General features: G+C 39.5%; 1 protein-coding gene across 1 annotated transcript; it reads left to right on the top strand.

Moving 5' to 3' along the window:
* The first annotated feature begins 2,231 nt into the window (after positions 1–2,231).
* Positions 2,232–18,042, top strand: tcp11l2 (t-complex 11, testis-specific-like 2). The gene is given in 10 exon segments (NM_001127106.1): positions 2,232–2,416; positions 7,002–7,180; positions 8,703–8,835; positions 9,751–9,871; positions 11,246–11,466; positions 12,534–12,670; positions 13,516–13,697; positions 13,973–14,148; positions 15,609–15,781; positions 17,753–18,042. Coding segments are annotated over 9 exon segments (1,539 nt in total). The 5' UTR covers positions 2,232–2,416; positions 7,002–7,023; the 3' UTR covers positions 17,992–18,042.
* Positions 18,043–18,472: the final 430 nt, after the last annotated feature.

The following is an 18,472-nucleotide window of genomic DNA, read 5'->3' as shown; positions in this document are numbered from 1 at the left end:
CAAGTACGATTTGCGAAAAATTTACATTAAATACGAAAATTTCTGATGTGCATTATTTTTGAGAAAAGTTGCGTCATGCTTGTATGAAAATATTGTGGTATGATTAAAAAGTTACCAATCGTTCGTATCCGAACGATTGTAAACGGCGGGAAAACCTTTCTGACTTTGAACCTTCTGTGCGTGATTTTGGAAGCCTCGCATAGGACTCAATGGCACTCTGCAGCTCCAACCTGGCCCAAGGAAAGTCTCCCATAGGGCTCAATGGCACTCTGCAGCTCCAACCTGGCCCAAGGAAAGTCTCCCATAGGGCTCAATGGCACTCTGCAGCTCCAACCTGGCCCAAGGAAAGTCTCCTATAGGGCTCAATGGCACTCTGCAGCTCCAACCCGGCCCAAGGAAAGTCTCCCATAGGGCTCAATGGCACTCTGCAGCTCCAACCCGGCCCAAGGAAAGTCTCCCATAGGGCTCAATGGCACTCTGCAGCTCCAACCCGGCCCAAGGAAAGTCTCCCATAGGGCTCAATGGCACTCTGCAGCTCCAACCCGGCCCAAGGAAAGTCTCCCATAGGGCTCAATGGCACTCTGCAGCTCCAACCCGGCCCAAGGAAAGTCTCCCATAGGGCTCAATGGCACTCTGCAGCTCCAACCCGGCCCAAGGAAAGTCTCCCATAGGGCTCAATGGCACTCTGCAGCTCCAACCCGGCCCAAGGAAAGTCTCCCATAGGGCTCAATGGCACTCTGCAGCTCCAACCCGGCCCAAGGAAAGTCTCCCATAGGGCTCAATGGCACTCTGCAGCTCCAACCCGGCCCAAGGAAAGTCTCCCATAGGGCTCAATGGCACTCTGCAGCTCCAACCCGGCCCAAGGAAAGTCTCCCATAGGGCTCAATGGCACTCTGCAGCTCCAACCTGGCCCAAGGAAAGTCTCCTATAGGGCTCAATGGCACTCTGCAGCTCCAACCCGGCCCAAGGAAAGTCTCCCATAGGGCTCAATGGCACTCTGCAGCTCCAACCCGGCCCAAGGAAAGTCTCCCATAGGGCTCAATGGCACTCTGCAGCTCCAACCTGGCCCAAGGAAAGTCTCCCATAGGGCTCAATGGCACTCTGCAGCTCCAACCCGGCCCAAGGAAAGTCACGATACCGAAGCTTGACTGAAACCGAAACTTTCGTACTTGTTGCGACAATACGATTTTGTCGCACAAATGTTGCAAAGTACAAAAAGGCGCGCAAATTAAGGAAAATATTGCAGAAAATACGCAAAAGTTGTAAAGTTTAGAAAAAATACTATTTTTTTTTGTAATCGGACCTGTCGTACTTTAATGAATGTGCCCCATAGTATGTACTTTACATACTACTGGGTTTTTTCGGATTGGCCAAATGGAAGCAAAGTATAAGTCATTTTTTCCCTCTCACACAGTACCATAGACATATAATTTATCTTTATAATACAACATTCAGTGGTCAGAGGTGTTTGTATCAATACAGGTGTTGGGGCAATTATTAGGGTTAAATACATGTTCAGTTTGAGTTGATTACTTTGTAATAGTCTTTTTTATTTAACAGGGAATAAGGAAAAAGATAGAACAGCATAATCAACTAAAACGAACTTTAAAAAAATTAACTGTATGAAACTGGATATAAAAAAGTCAAAATAAACGGGGAGAACTGAAGAAGCACAGCCTAATGTAAAACAGCGGGAAGCTGTCGCCTTATTAGCGGGTATTGGCTCCCACAGAGCTCGGGACTGGGGCGCGAATCTCACTGCAAACCCCGGGACAGAATTCTATTCCAATTCTAGCCAATTGCGTAATCCCCTGAGGGCAAGGCCAAACATGATCACGTGACAATACATTGTATCACTTAGCCCCGCCCATTGCAGCCTTGTTAGTACGGGAAGATATTTCCGTAAATAAGATAAGCCCGCCTTCGGACTGTACCATCTGCCTCAAATTTCGGATTTATGCTCATATTGGCGAACGGCTGTATAACGAGGGGGGTAGACATCTTTAGTTAGTGAACTTCGTACCTGTTTGTTGTTATATAAACTTATATTATTATCTGCTGTCTGTGTGCCAGTTGCACAAACACATGTAACAATTTGAGCCAATCCACCCCCTCCCCCATCAGCGATCAGCTGTGAGATCGACCTGCCTGAGAACAAAAACAACCAGTGGGGACGAAGCAGAAGCAGCACAGACAGAAGCAGGGAGACACGGACAAGACTATAACATAACCTTCAAACGGAGAACTGGAGGATCGGATATTAATGGAAAGAGTCTGATAAGCGTTTCCGGATTGGGAAATCAGCCCAACAAAGTGGACAGAATAAAGTGTATACAGACTCCGTGTATACGAAGTATATATTATATACAGACTGGGACCAGTGCATGTCTGTGTAAGGACAACAGAGGGCAAGCAGGTATGGTTTCTCTAACTCACAAATTTGCTGTATTCTTAGCCCATTGCCTTATGCGGAGCTCTTATTATTACTATTCTTGTCAGCAGCTGTTACTGGGCATTACGTGTTGTGTTGTGCAGAGCAATGCAGTGCTCACTTGTTTACATTCTGCAATGTGGTTCCCACAGAAGCAAACGCACAGAATGTGAATTTGATCAACAGCAATGCTACAAACATGTCACACCAACATATTCTGGAGTGGCGTACAATAAGGGGCAGATTTATCAAAATGTGAGTTTAGAGCTTAATAAATAAAAACTCGCCCATGCCATATTCATTTTCTATGGGATTTTTAGAAGCATATTTATTGATGGGTGTAAGTTAGAACTCACCATTTGATAAATACGCTTCTAAATATCCCATAGAAATGAATAGAATGTAGGTGAGATTTATGTATTAAGATCTAAACTCACATTTTGATAAATCTGCCCCTAAATGGGTACTTACCCTAAACCTTCTATGACCTGAAAATGTACTTTGACTTGTTATGTTTAAATAATATATAATGCACGCTGGAGTTGAGGTCTAATTTATAAAAAAAATAAAAACTGCAATTTTCAATATCAGTCTTAGGAGTAGTGGCATGAAAAATGTTTTGAGAGAAATAGGATGACTTTGTTAGTTACTTTGCATTGCGTATGTAGTAAAATGAGGCTTAAGGGTCTTGTTTGTTGTTGCTGACACCTTGATATAGGAATGTCACTGTCTAGGCTTTACATTGATTGTTTTGTAGTACACAAACTTCCAAAACATATTTTACTGCACCTGCTGTTGAACACCATAATGCATTTAAAAATATATAATATAAATGCAATTTTGTGCTGCCTGCTGTAGGTTGTAGTTGTGCAATATCAGTCGTGTTAGGGTGAAGACACACTGAGCTACTAGTAGCAGCTACTTTTTCATGGCTACTAAACTCAAGAAAATACCCCACCATAGACAATAGTGAGAATTGCCTCTGCTAAAACACACATAGAGACAGTTATCCGTAAATGATCAGCATTGTCTATTTTAGTAGCCACAACAAGTAGCTGCTACTAGTAGCTCAGTGTGTCTTCACCCTTAAGGGCTCTGGCACACAGGGAGATTAGTCGCTCGCGCAAATCGCCAAAAAAGACTCGCGAGTCTTTTTCGTCGATTTCCCGAAATTGTCCCGCCGCATCTGCCATCCCGCCGGCGACTTACATGTTCGCCGGTGGGATGGCAGGGGAAGGCAACTCGGGGAGATTAGTCGCCCGCGAACAGGGAGTTTTGCCGCGGGCGACTAATCTCCCCGTGTGCCAGAGCCCTAAGAGTATGTCCCAGCATTGGAGGGTTAGGGCTCTGGTACACGGGGAGATTAGTCGCCCGCGGCAAAACTCCCTGCTCGCGGGCGACTAATCTCCCCGAGTTGCCTTCCCTCTGCCATCCCACCGGCGAACATGTAAGTCGCCGGTGGGATGGCAGACGCGGCGGGGCGATTTCGGGAAATCGCCGAAAAAGCCTCGCGAGTCTTTTTCGGCGATTTGCGCGAAATCGCGCCGCCGCGTCTGCCATCCCGCCGGCGACTTACATGTTCGCCGGTGGGATGGCAGAGGGAAGGCAACTCGGGGAGATTAGTCGCCCGCGAGCAGGGAGTTTTGCCGCGGGCGACTAATCTCCCCGTGTACCAGAGCCCTAAGGGTGAAGACACGGAGCTACTAGTAGCAGCTACTTTTCATGGTTACTAAAATAGACAATGCTGACCATTTACTGATAATTGTCTCTTCGTGTGTTTTAGCAAAGGCAGTTTTTAGTATTGTCTATGTCAGGGTATTTTCTGGCGTTTAGTAGCTGTGACAAGTAGCTGCTACTATGTAGCTCTGTGTGACTTCACCCTAAATGTTGAAATACAATCTACGCTTGATTCTGATAAATTTTAATACTAGGGCTGGGTTTGGATTTCTCTATAGTTTGTCAGGAGTTAAGTTTAAAATATTTAGAATGCTTGATTCTTTAGTAAACATTTTAATTTACATATTGTGCTTTAGCTGTGTTTTGTAAATATGGGTGACCCTGGTTGTTATACTTTAAAGTGTGAGCAAATAAGTCCTGGCACCTTGTGTCACATTACCTTGTTAGGCCTGAATTTACTGCCCAGGGTCTTATTGCAAGAATCCTCCTGCATCCCAGCTGGTGCCTGTGTCCTGTAACCTTATATCAAGACATAAAACGAACAGCATTCTGTTTTATATTCACTTTCCTCTATAGCAGAGGTTCTCAACCTGTGGGCCGGGACCTCTTTGGGGGTCGAACGACACGGGTCGCCTAAGACCATAGGAAAACACATATTTCCGATGGTCTTAGAAATAATTTTATGGTTGGGGGTCACCACAACATGAGGAACTGTATTAAAGGGTCGCAGCATTAGGAAGGTTGAGAACCACTGCTCTATAGATTAATGTGTTTTGGATCCGCTTGAATTTTTTTATTTTACAGGTGCAACCAAATCTGTCATAGTTAACTGGAACAAATGGAACATACTTTATACTGGAACAACTAATGTTAAAAGTTGTTTAAACAAGTGTTCCTGAAACTGAGGGCCCTCACACTTGCTTGCAATTCTAGTAAGACTTCTGTAGACATATTGCACCCCCATAGACTGCAGCCACAATAAGGTGCCAAAATATTCCATAGAAATGTTTTGTGCAAAGGCAATGTAAGAATATATAAAAATGTATGGGATTGTTTACAAACACCTCTCAACCTAATTTAATTTACAGTCCCTAGACTATTATGTGATGCTTTTGAAAAAAGTTGCCATCCATTAGTGCATATATGTCAAACACAAGGCCCGGGGGCCAAATCCGGCCCACCTGGATGTTTTATGTGGCCCTTGGTGAGTGTGTCTGACCATCCAGCCTGATCAATTTCCATTTTCCTTACATAGCAACTAAGACTAAGGGGTATATTTATCATGGTGTGTAAAAAGTGCAGTGAAGCATTACCAGTAATGTTGCCCAAGGCATCCAATCAGTAATCAGATTTCAACAGTAGCAAAGCATCTATTGGCTGATTTGAGCAACATCACCGGTAATGTCTTACTCCACTTTTTACACATTGTGATAAATATACCCCTTAGTATCTTACTAAGTATATTAATAAAAAATTTGGCCCGCGACTTAGCCTGTGTTTTAGATTTTGGCCCCCTTATGTGATTGAGTTTGACACCCCTGCATTAGTGTAACCTTTCTGTAAACCCTTGATTGCTTATAGGTAGGTAAAAACTGCCACATGTGATGCTTTTATCATTTGAAATGTAAATGTTATCCTATGTAAATGTTATACCTATCTCCCAGTGGATTCTGGATCACAGCAGATTTTAAACAATATCACTGAAAAAGTGGTTATGGCCCATTAGCTGGGAATGTTTATAGTAAGAAAGCAGTGTGTCCTGAAAAATTCTGTTACTGCCGACAGTAGTAGAATGTTGGAATTTGCTACTCAGTAACTTTGTATGGTTTCTGCACATGGCCTGCTTGGCTCATGGTTTGCTAAACTGATATTGAATCCAATAACTGAAATCACTCCTGTGGGAGATTGTTCAGAGATGCAGTTCCATAACTGTTTGCAATGTGTGGCTTGCCTTTCAGGATGCTGTAATGATTTACACACAGGTTAGACAAATGGGTGTAACATAGTAACAAAGGTTGAAAAAGACACATGTTCAATCTTTAATGTATGAGTAAAACATGCCTGCATGCTGTTCTACTATCTTGTGTTTTTTAGCCAAATCCAGTGTTACCAATCATAATTCACAGAAAAGTATTCCCCAATACTACTGTAGGTTGACTCATGAACCCCTCCCCATTTCACATTCTGTCAGCCAGATTTTCTGTTGTGAGCAATCAACTGCAATCCAAAAGGTTCACAGAATGGTCTATCAAACCTGCCCTCCCACATTGTAAACATGCCCTGATGGTTGGGCACTATGGTCAAAATAGGCCAAACTAACCTGCCAAATCTAGGCATGTATGGCCACTGTAAGCCAATAATGGATGAATTGGACTTATTGGTTGGTTTGTGTATAATAACCTTTAGAGAGCCACAGGGCTACGTAATTTTTCACGGAAGTTTTATTAAAAGACATGAACATTTAATATTCTGAACATGCTTCACGCCCTTTTACCCCCAAGCCTAGAGTTTTTGATAGAATCTCTTAGCTGGCCATACACTGCAAGATCCACTTGTTTCATGGGGTCACTGTTGGACAGAAAAATTAGGCAGTTTCACCTGTGGGCCCAATATATGAGCCATTAACTTGCCAACTTGGTCTGGAAAGACCAGGCAGATTTCTGTACTTTGCATGCAAGGGTTGCCTGGAAGCAGTGTCAAAGTAGTGACTGTACACTCTGCTGTAAAGTACCCAGGCTGGTGCATTTTCTCAGGTGGAGGAGCGCCATAGGATTCTCTCATAAAATGGGAAAATGACAATTCTGTGTGATGCCTCTGCATGTGTTTAGTAACTAAGGTAAAGGGTTTACAATTGTCTATTTCAGTAACCATTAATTCATGTTTGTGTTTTCAGGGTACTTTTTACATGCTATAAAATGCCACTCAATAATGAAAAGCCCTGTGGAACTGAGGAACCAATGAGTGATTCTGACACATCAAGACTTTCTGAGAGCACAACAACTTCCAGCGATAATGAGTCCCCCAGGGAAAGCTTCACTAGTGACTCTTCAAGCAAGCATGCTTCCCCTTCCTGTGAGTCTGCTTAGCTTTATTCTGAAATATTATCATGGTCTATTTTTGTATCACTTTCTGTGGTAAAGCAATGCAAGTATGTTGCCTTAATTGCAACAACTTTTGCTGGCCCCTCATTTTCCTTTGGCTGGGGAAAAAGGAAATAAAGGTGCAGCGCCTCTTTACTTCCTGCTAATCCCATCGTTGGTGTGGTCAGCCACAGCAAATGGAATAATAGAAAGGTGACCATGCATGTGCCACATGGTATTTACTCATTTTGGCTGCAGGCCAGTGGGTTATATGCGGTGAAGGTGTGATATTGCCAGAACAGAAACTGCTTTCACCTATAATATTATATATAGACAATAGATTGATAGAAAGCACTCACGGCATGTAGAGATAAAACAAAAGTTTTTTGTTTTATTAGCTCATCGCATCAACGCGTTTTGATCCCAATAGGATCGTCATCAGGATATATATATATATATATATATATATATATATATATATATATATATATATATATATATATATAAATATTTTTTTTTTTTATTTCCTAGGAAATTATACAGTGTTTAGAAGGTAATATTATCAGAAATAAAGTATTGTTAAAGTTAATCTATACCACTGAACTTTGCAGGACTCAAATGGAAAATATATCTTTCTAATATGTGGCTTGTATGTGACTCTGTGAGAACATAAAACCAAGGGCTTGCATATATGCTAGGTTGTAAGTGGACTGAGGCATGTCTTAGCTTAGCTCAGTTTATCTGGATAAATCACAAATATAGAGAAAAGGCAGGCACTCCGGTATTAAAGTAAATAAGTAGCAGTTGTTTGTGAAAAGTTGAATTAAAATCACGAAAAGTTTATTATACTAACACATATTGCAGATAGCCTTATGCGTTTCGTACCATGCGGTACTTAATCATAGGCCTATGAGTTCCCCATTGGCGGTGTCATCATCATTTATTTATATTGTTCCATATTTATTTATATAGCACCAGACCTTGCCATAATTGTATAACAAACAGGAGACCTAAAATGGCTTAAACTAGGGTAGCAAAGTAGAGCAGTTGAGGGTCTAGGGGACATCTTCAGTGATGACAACTTTCAATGTTATTTGGTATTGGGTGGTCCTATAAAATATTTCTTTGTAGAGCCTAGTATTTTGTAGCAACTCCTTTCGACTTTTGACCTTTATTTTTATAGTATACTTCCTAAATGGCATCTGTTACTTTTTCTAAATATTATATATTCAACTAAAGATCTACATGTGTCCCTATTCACTTTCAAGAACTGTTTTCATAGAGTGTTTATTATAATGGCAGGAAGCTCAGCTCTTTTGAAGCAGCAATAATGTTTTGAAGTTGTTTGTTTTTCTTTTGTGTCTGTTACCATGGATGGCTGTTTGATTTCCTAAATGAACCAGGCCACAGACATCCTAACACCCAGTGAGCAACTTAAACTTAAGGATTAACTGCAGATTTCTCTCTGGCAAGACAGGTTTCTGGTGATATCTAATATCTGTTTTATTTTGCAGCAAGTCCACCAAAGCCAGTGACATTAGATGATATGATGGCAACTACAAGAAACCTCGGCAACTTAATGCTGGCCCATGAAATTGTCACAAATGGAAATTTTCAGCTAAATCACATAGATCCACCTCAAAACAGGTATGATTTGAGACAGTTCTCCTCATTTTTAAGCATTAGGTTTTTAATCATTTGCATTGTTCTATTGCTAGGAATATATCTTTTTATGCTGCTGCTTCTTTACATACTAAAAGTTCTGTGGACCAAGGCTGATAAATATAAAAAGGCAGCATGCTTTCTAAGTGTTGTTAGTGCTCATTGGTCTCAGACAGAGGAGTATCGTAGACTGTTACAGAAAATGGTACCTCCTAACCTATAGCAAGTATACGTCTATACTTCTATAGCAAGTATACTATTTACTTATTCTAGCCCCATGGATGTCTCCCATTTTAGGTCTGTCCTGTATTTGATACTTTACAATATAATTAATACATAATTTAGTGTTTTAAATCTTTTAAAGACATATATTTAAAAATGTCCATGATTTCAGGCTGTTATTGGACTTGTATTTTTGTCTGTCCCCCAAGCGTTACTGTAACTGCTGCATTCCAACAGTAGACATGGAAATACTGCATGGCAAAGCTGTCCTTGGTTAAGACAGACAAGATATGCATGTTTTAACAAAAAAGCATGAAGTATAGGTATTGGACCCCTTATCCAGAAACCATTATCCAGAAAGCTCCAAATTACAAAAAGGCCATCTCCCATAGTCTCCATTTTAATCAAATAATTCACTTTTTTTTTCTGTAATAATAAAACAGTACCTTGTCCCTAATCCAAACTAAGATATACCGTAATTAATCCATATTGGAGGCAAAACAATCCTATTGGGTTTAAGTACTGTTTAATATAAATAATGTTTTTAGCAGACGTTAGGTAGGACATCCGAATTACGGAAAGACCCCTTAACCGGAAAACCCCAGGTCCTGAACATTCTGGATAATGGGTCCCATACCTGTATAAATGAATGTTTAATTTTTTTTGTGTCCTTAACAGCTTAGAAGGAAGAGTAAAACAAATTGTTCATAAAGCATTTTGGGATTGCTTGGAGTCAGAACTAAATCAGGATCCACCCCAGTATGACTACGCTATCAAACTCTTTGATGAAATTAAAGAGGTAATTACATTTTTGTTTTAAAAAAGACTGTATTTAGTTCATATTATGCTAGTCTACAGGGCCACATTGACTTAGAATGTTCTCCTGGCTGTACTCTACTCTACTCTGCTCTAGCTTAAAGGGGACCTGTCACCCTAAGAAATAATTTCAAATTATTTTCTATCAGGTTAGTCAATCATAATAAACTTCACTTACACTATATAAATTATTGAAATCTGTTTCCTTCAGTCTGGGAATTACACAACTGCAGCAAGCAGGCAGGTGCCATTTTGTTAGTAAGGAAAGCTTTGCATTGTGCCAAAATCTTGTTTATGTGCCAGAATTGTGGACCTAATGCACCTGCCCATGCACTGGCTACATAATAAGATGGTGAAGAGGGAGGGGAAAAGTGAGGAGGGCAGTGACATCTACAAAGTGCTGAATGGAAACTGTCTGCCCCGTCTCTATGCCTAAGGCAATATATGATTGACAGCTGGGATTTTTAAATGTCTTTATAATGTGTATGGATGTGTTAATAAGTTAAGTAATTTGAATTTCATGTTAAATTTAAACAGGACTTTTATTATACAGCTTTTTATGTCTGGGTGACAGGTCCACTTTAACTTCTAACTTTAGCCTTAATAACCAAAAGCCTCTATTTGTAAGTCTAAAATAAAGTTCTCCTATTCACTCTTATGAAAAATGGATTTGTTAAATCTATTATTCTGTTATTATTCTGTGAAGTGGGATAGGCTGCTTTGAAAATGAAAAAGGTTCCTTCCTCTTCCTTTTACCTTTTGCACTGTGCAGGGGTATAGGGGTTTATCTGTCCATACAGGGGGTCTCTGGTGTGTTGGGGGGGGTTCAAAGGGTTACTAATACATAAGCCTCATACAGCTGAAGCAGGAAGTAGTGTTCTGGCCATTATGTTAGACATCTGCCCTCTCCGGCCTTTATAGATTACATTTTTGGCTAACTAATTATATTGAAAACTTTTTTTTTTTTTTTGCGCAGTCTATCTATTTTGCCCAGTTTCATTTCTGCATTATACTATTTCTTTTAAAGGGTACTATGTGGAGGATACTATGTGGCCAAACCCAGTCTGAAATAGTCTTTTGAAATAGTCTTTCAAACAATCCTAATTAATAGGGCAACAAGCAATGACAGACTGGAGAATGACAAGACAAAAAACACTGTTAGCTTTGTTACAGAATCCTTACAGAATGACTTAATAATAGACTGTAGATGTGTAAACTGTGTAGTTGTACATTAAAGTAATGTTAGAATTCAGCATCTATGGATTTGTGTTTTTTTTTTTTCCAACCGGATTCTGTATTCAAGCCATACAATTTAAATACTTCTTTTTTTAATATGTTTGTTAAACTCTGTTTTTAGATCTTGCTTTCGTTCTTGACCCCTGGTACAAATAGGCTCCGGACTCAAATCTGTGAAGTTTTAGATGTGGACCTTATAAAGCAGCAAGCTGAGCACAATGCTGTTGATATTCCTAAACTTGGAAGTTACATTATTAGCATAATGGCAAAGTTATGTGCTCCTATTCGGGATGAAGATGTTAAAAACTTGAAAGCAACTGGAGACATTGTGCAGATGTTACGGTTGGTATATTCACCTCCCAAATGTGTAGTTAGAGTTACTGATTCATAACTGGCTACAAGAAATAGATTTACAGAGCTGTATTGATTGTTGCAAGTAAATCACTGCAGTTTCCTTTTTTTGTACGTTCCATTGTCTACTGAGCATTATTCATTCTAATCTTTCAAATAATACCATGCGAACAACTGCAGCAGAAATCAAAAGGAAGTGAATTAGGCACTTTGATTTGGGAGTAGTCTCCAACTGACATGGGGCAGCCAGTGTTTACAGAGCAAGCAAGTTCTCATATTAAATGGCCTGAAGGTCACTTAAGTGTGAGAGCTACAGGAACAAGTTATTAATAGTATTTCTGTCATCATGTATAGATAGAACAGCATAAGTGGTGTATTTTTATCTTTTGTGGATTTAGTTAAGACCACTTGGATTTTATACTTCTAAAGAGTCAGTCAGCATATCTAAGAAAATATAACAAGGCTGTACTGTAAATTGCTGAAAATGAACTGGCTCTTTATTTGCTACAAACAAACAGCATTTCTAGGTGCATACTCGTGAGCCACAGTCAAATGTAAAAAGATTTGGAGAGCAACACAAGCATCATAAAAGTTCATGGAGGTGCCAAATAAGGCCTGTGATTGGCTATTAGGTAGCCTCTATGCACACTATCAGCTTATAAAAGGCTTTAATTGGCAGTATATCTTGTTTTAATTCAACCTAAACTTGCCCCCAAGTCAGGAATTCAAAAATAACTTACTCGTTTGGGGGCACTGAGAGCAACATCTGAGGGGTTGGTGAGCAACATCTTGCTCACGAGCCACTGGTTGTGGATCACTGATCTATAATATATAAAAGGTTAAGTTAAAGGTGAATTATTCAACATCGCTTTTTAATTGCTGTGGTTACTGACTATAGCATCCAGATACAACAATAACAATTTAATTTTAACAATCTGTGAAACACTGTAAAGAGAGTTATTAACCTTATAGAGCAAGTCTATCCTATAAGGCTGTGTGCTAAACTATTACACTTTCCCTTTTGTTACAATATTTCCATATATTTTTCTGTTCACCAGTGATGTTTTACATGTTTTGGATCTTATGAAGATGGATATGGTCAACTACACTATTCAGAATATCAGACCACAGCTTCAGCGTCAGTTAGTGGAGTATGAAAGAGGGAAGTTTCAGGACATACTTGCAAAGACTCCAGGTAAGGAGGAAAATTAATTTTTGCCTTAGGTCTTCCTCTGGTCTTATATAGGCAGTTTGTATCATTTTGTTTATTTTTCATCAGTCCATCTGGGAGTCTATTTATTTTAGTGACAAAACAGAGGAGAGTGTCATTTTTAATTGTCCACATGAGTATTTTTTATTGGAAACATTACGTGCTGAATTTAAATTGATTCTCCTTCATAATTATGCTGTTTTAATCTTGCCAAAGTAGCCTTGCTGCAAACTTGGCCATGAAAATCCTTCTCTCCTTATCCAAAAATGGAAGATTTAAATGGAGGACATGGAATGTGGTCATGCAGCAGTGGCCAGTCCCTGTAGCAGGAACAACTTTCTAGGGTTTTCTATTGCAGGGAGATGTAATAAATGCATACCAGCGTTGATATTGCCCTGTTCTAAGAACCATTCAGAAGGCACATCTGGAGGTACAGTGTGCCTTAAAAAGCATAAAAACATATATAATATATATATATATATATATATATATATATATATATATATATATATATATATATATATATATATATATATATATATATATATATAATGTGTGTGTGTGTGTGTGTGATCATTTGCAGTGCGTATGCACTTGTATATGAAAGGTCAAATAAGACACTATATAGCCAAGGCTGCAGTGTGCTAATTACCATGTAATTCCCTGCGTAATAGTTTTCTTTTGCTGGGGAGTAGGGGTGGAGACGGTCTTCCACAAACTATTCATTGGAGACCTTTTATTTAGAAATTGTGCATTACTAGAAACTATATGTAGACCACCTGTGTAACTGATGTTTCTTCTATCTATACCTGATAATGCCAATTTTGTAGATGCCCTTAATCAAACAACCGAATGGATTAATGAATCCTTTAGAGATGCCATGCAAAAACAGTCTGATGGAAGTTCCTCCGGTGCTAATGGAGTATCTATGGATAATCTCAGTCCTACGTTGGTGCTGAATAGCGGGTATCTGAAACTTCTGCAGGTGGACTATCAAAATGCTGTGCCAGAGGTAATAGAATCAATACATTAGTCATCATATCTTTTTATTCTTTTAGTATGTCCATTTTCTCTAGTAGTTTGTGATCTTTTAGTTATAGCTATATTTTTATAATCTACTTAGAAAATTGCATGAATTTTTTTTGTCACATGATTTAACTGATTCATCATATAATATACTTTTTTTTCTGTGTTTGTTAGTTTTGTTTATGTTTTTAACCATTGCCTTAATATTTTGTACATTGCTCTGGTACCTTACATTGTTTCTGATTATTCCCCCCCCCCTAGACTCTCATAACTGATGATTTGCGTATTCAAGAGTTACGACACAAACTACAACAAGTTAAAATTGTGGCTTCTGTGTGTCTAGTTACTCAGAATGCAATGGGGTCTTATTGCACTTCTTCATTTACTGATCATATCAAAGAGATTTCAGCAATTCTCCTCCAGGGCATGAACAACAGGTATGTTCTCTTCTGAAATAAATAAAACAATCATCTGCTTAACACTATTTGTGTTAAAGGAGAAGGAAAGGCTAATAAAAAGTTAATCTCAAGCTGCAGGCATACCTTCAGTTTTGAATCTCAGTCTGGACCTGCACTGAGGGGTGCCAATATGTTAGGAACCCTAACTTAAAAATGAGTCCTTTTTTTTATTCCCCCTGGGCCAGTGCTCCTCCTCAGTGAAAACTGCACTATTCTGTAAAAAATTTGTGTAATTTCTCAGCCAGTGCCAAGCCAAAAGGTACATGCACCCCCTCTTTCCCCAACTCCCATGTGCTTTTCACCCATCCACTTGCTGCTGTGGTGGCGGCGGCAACTCCCTACCACCACAGACTGCTCACGCTTGCCCTTTCCAGAAGTAGAGCAGTCTAGAATGGGCACAAGTGGAGCGTACAATACAATAATATTTTTACACACACAAGCCTTACACAGCTGTCTTTCCTGCCTAGGCCAGCATTTTGCTTATTTTTTTCCAGTGATAGTGCAGACTCACATTTGCACATGCTCCGTAAAGTAAACCAGAAATTCAATGTGCTTGTGTGTAGACATAAACAAAAATCTTTCACCTGAAGAAGGGGTCACCCCTGAAAGCTTGTGCTGTTTGTTCATTTCTGCAAATAAATGATTTAAAGGCATTGCCGACACACTGGAGTGCTTCTTCCCCTTTGCAAAGATACTTGTGTGTAGACAGACAGAAGGTAATTAAATGCTGGCATGGCACATAAGCAAGGTGCAGGGCCGGTGCAGTTTTCTTTAAAGAGAATAACTTTAATTTTACTGGGGTTACTGGTTACCTAACATTTTGGCTTTTCTTGTCCTACAAATTCTTACTGTTTTTTAAAGGTGTATTTTTTTTTTTTTTTTTTTTTAATTTTTTTTGCTGAACCCTAATGACAAGCTTATAACCAACCATAAGACGGACAGAGACCAGGAAAGATAATATATGTTACAAAAAGTCACAAGCACAGAGGGAGTCAGAGCTGTCACAATGATCTATCCAGTGCTGATGTTACTGTTCAGTTGCAGCACCTTGCCTCTGTGGAGCCCCTCTTTTATAGACCTGTGTCGCTCACTTTTTGGGGGCCAGGCCAAATGCCCCAGCCTATTATGGCTTTACTCTATCTTTTATGCCTGACATCAACTCCTGTGACACACGTCTGTAATTGGGGGCATAACTGAAGAGTAAATGTGCAACAAAATAGATTATTAAAGTGATGATTATACAGTTGCAGTAAATATGTAAAGTGACACTGTCACTTTAAATCTAGAGCTGAGGAAACTTCTACTGGAGTTGAGCTAAATGTATCTTATTTTTAGACCATTATAATAACACTGTGCAGCAACTGGGTCACATGCTAGGTAATGTTGAAAAAGGCCTGTAAATCCTGCATTAGTAAGTCTTTCTGTGATTATCTTTTCAGGGCATTAAATTTGAGAGAGCCTCTTAATGCTTTAAGTGTTAAGATCTGTTATGAGATGAACAAATCCTTGACGGAAAGAGGTCTACCCACACTGAGTTCAGAGGCACAAACAAATTTGCAGGGCCAGATCTGCAGCATTACTGAAAAGGATCATCCTATTTACAGTTTGATAGGTAAGCTATTTATACAGAGCACACCAGCATGTTTAATAGGGTAATAGAGTAATTCTCTAATGTTGCCAGTATTATCGCCACTTTGTGCTTGCATGGAAGAGCAAATGTATAGGATTTGTTATTCAGAATCTTTTGGGACCTTTGGCTCTGGGTATAGGGGTCTTTTATTAATAGTGATTTACAGTAGCCTAGTTAATACCAAGTAATAAATGTAAAATCAAATGAGAGGCTTGAATTTTGAAGTATCAAAATGTTTAAAGGCTATGGCACGCATGGCATTTAGACTGCTGCAGTGATCTCTTGCAGAACTCTAGTGTTTAAAATTGCATTTACTGTCCAGGAACACTCGCTTTCATATAGATAATGGCAGAGGGCACCTCATGTTTCCTCCCCCAGAGATGCAGGCTAATAGGGCACTCCAGTTTGGAGGAACAATATTTTCATTTGTTTTTCTTTAATGCCCCCTGCAAGCAATTAGCCAGCAGCACCAGGAGGGGCTCCTGGCACAGAAAGCCATGTTCGGTGACACATGCGCATTATAAGCGAGTCTCCCAGCTTGCTCATTATGCACATGTGTTTGTCACCATGTGCACAGTGAAAGCAGTGACACTTTTGCTTAGTGTCACAACATGGCTGTTCCCACCAGGAGCTCCATCCAGTGTAGGGGGTGGGCTCCCACCTCCGGTTGGGAAATAATTTGTTGACAATAGGTGCACTTTAAGTATTTGCCAACTAAGTTCTAAAAAAGCAAGTAGAAGGGCAGGACATGGTTGTATTTCCACTGAATTCAGCTGTACTGAGTAGCATTTATAAAATGAGTGCCATTTTTCTAGGCCTGGTGGGCAGTAGCTGCTCAAGCAGGCAAGCTTAAAAGCTCTGGCTGAGGAAACAGCACAGTCGGACATCTTTGCACACAGTTGCCCATTCATACCTTCCAACTGTCCCAATTTTCCCTTTGATCTCCTGCACTGAATGCCTAAAAGGATACAAAGTTTCTCAAATTTAATAAGATAAGTAGGCTTTTAGCATAAAGCCCAGAATACTCAACACTTAGGGGCACATTTACTAACCCACGAACGGGCCGAATGCGTCCAATTGCGTTTTTTTCGTAATGATCGGTAATTTTGAGATTTTTTCGGCGTCTTTACGAAAGTTGCGCAAAGTCGCGATTTTTTCGTAGCGTTAAAACTTGCGCGAAACGTTGCGCCTTTTAAGTTTTAACGCTACGAAAAAGGCGCGACTTTGCGTGCAAGTGTTAACGCTATGAAAAAATCGCGACTTTGCGCAACTTTCGTAAAGACGCAGAAAAACTCGCGTTTTTACGCAAAAATCGTAAAGACGCCGAAAAACTCGCGTTTTTACGCAAAAATCGTAAAGACACCGAAAAAATCGCAAAAAATACGAAAAAGACGCAAAATGTTCGTTTCCAATCGGAATCTTTCCAATTCGGATTTGAAATCGTGTCTTAGTAAATCAGCCCCTTAGATACAATTGTAACTAATAAGCTAAACAGGTCTCTTTAGGGAACTGGGACTTGCAACTTAAAGGGCAATTTCAGCTTCATTAGCAAAACTGTAATAACACGTAAGACCCCAAAACCCTCAGAAATCTGTTTAAACTTTACATAACCAGACAAATTTTGTAAAATGGCAGTATTTAGTGGGTGTGGCCACAAAAATGGCCGTAGTCAAACATTTTCTTTTTTTGTCCCTCTTTGCATTTATTAAATGTTGGGGGGTATGCACAGTGATTTACAGAGTAAAGTAGCTTAACTGCTTTCAGACTTTATTCTATCACCTGTTAGAACTGATGTCTACTTGGCTTTGTAAGGAGATGTAATGCCATACTTAAGATTTTAATGACCTGAAAATGGATCAACTCCAGTAATAAAAGAAGCTGCAGAGTACGACGAAGGAGTCCACCACCAGATACTTACTTTATATTTTATCTTTTTTTTTTTTATTCTTTTAGAAAAACGGATGCAAGAGTACCTAAGCACATTTCTTTGTCTTCCTTATCCATACAAACGGGTACCCCTGCTTCCTGGAGGCCTTACTACTGTTCAGAAGGAACTTGAATTTGTTGCATTTCATTTTGCCAGCATTGTAAACTTTAACAAACAGGTGTATGGACCTTTTTATGCCAATATCTTCCGAAAGCTGCTTTTCAGCGAGACACCAGGAAAAACCACAGAAACTGTGTCATCATGAGAAAATGGAACTTTTTTTTTTTAAATGCAAGGGTTGAGATTCTATTCAAAAGAAAAAAATAATGAAAGTAATATTTTTAAATAAAAATACAGTATTTTTTAAATAACTGACAAGAAGGTTTTTAGGAGCTAGTTAAATACATTGTCACCTTCAGAGATGTCCTTTTATTGGTGCTAAGATGGATAAACTTCCACATTCAGGACAGGGAATCCTTGTTATTGTGCTCAGAAAATATAATTATTGTTGTGTTGTCTTGATAGCAACAGACTTACACGCAAGGACTCACTAAATTGGTGCTTTTATGTTTAGAAATGGTCTGATTGTTACAGCTAAAGAAATTCACCAAATCCTAGCGCTGAAAGAAAGAAGGAAATTTTTGAAAGGGATAAGGGGCTTGATGATAATCAGGAAGGTGACACCTTTACATCAAGCAAAGGTGTATTGTAAAGGCATAGATCGTAAAAAGGGAAAGTATACTTTT

Source organism: Xenopus tropicalis, chromosome 3 (assembly GCF_000004195.4).
Source record: "Xenopus tropicalis strain Nigerian chromosome 3, UCB_Xtro_10.0, whole genome shotgun sequence".
NCBI classification, from domain to species: domain Eukaryota; kingdom Metazoa; phylum Chordata; class Amphibia; order Anura; family Pipidae; genus Xenopus; species Xenopus tropicalis.
The sequence above is the reverse complement of the archived record's forward strand: the minus strand, read 5'-3'. Positions and strand labels throughout refer to the sequence as shown.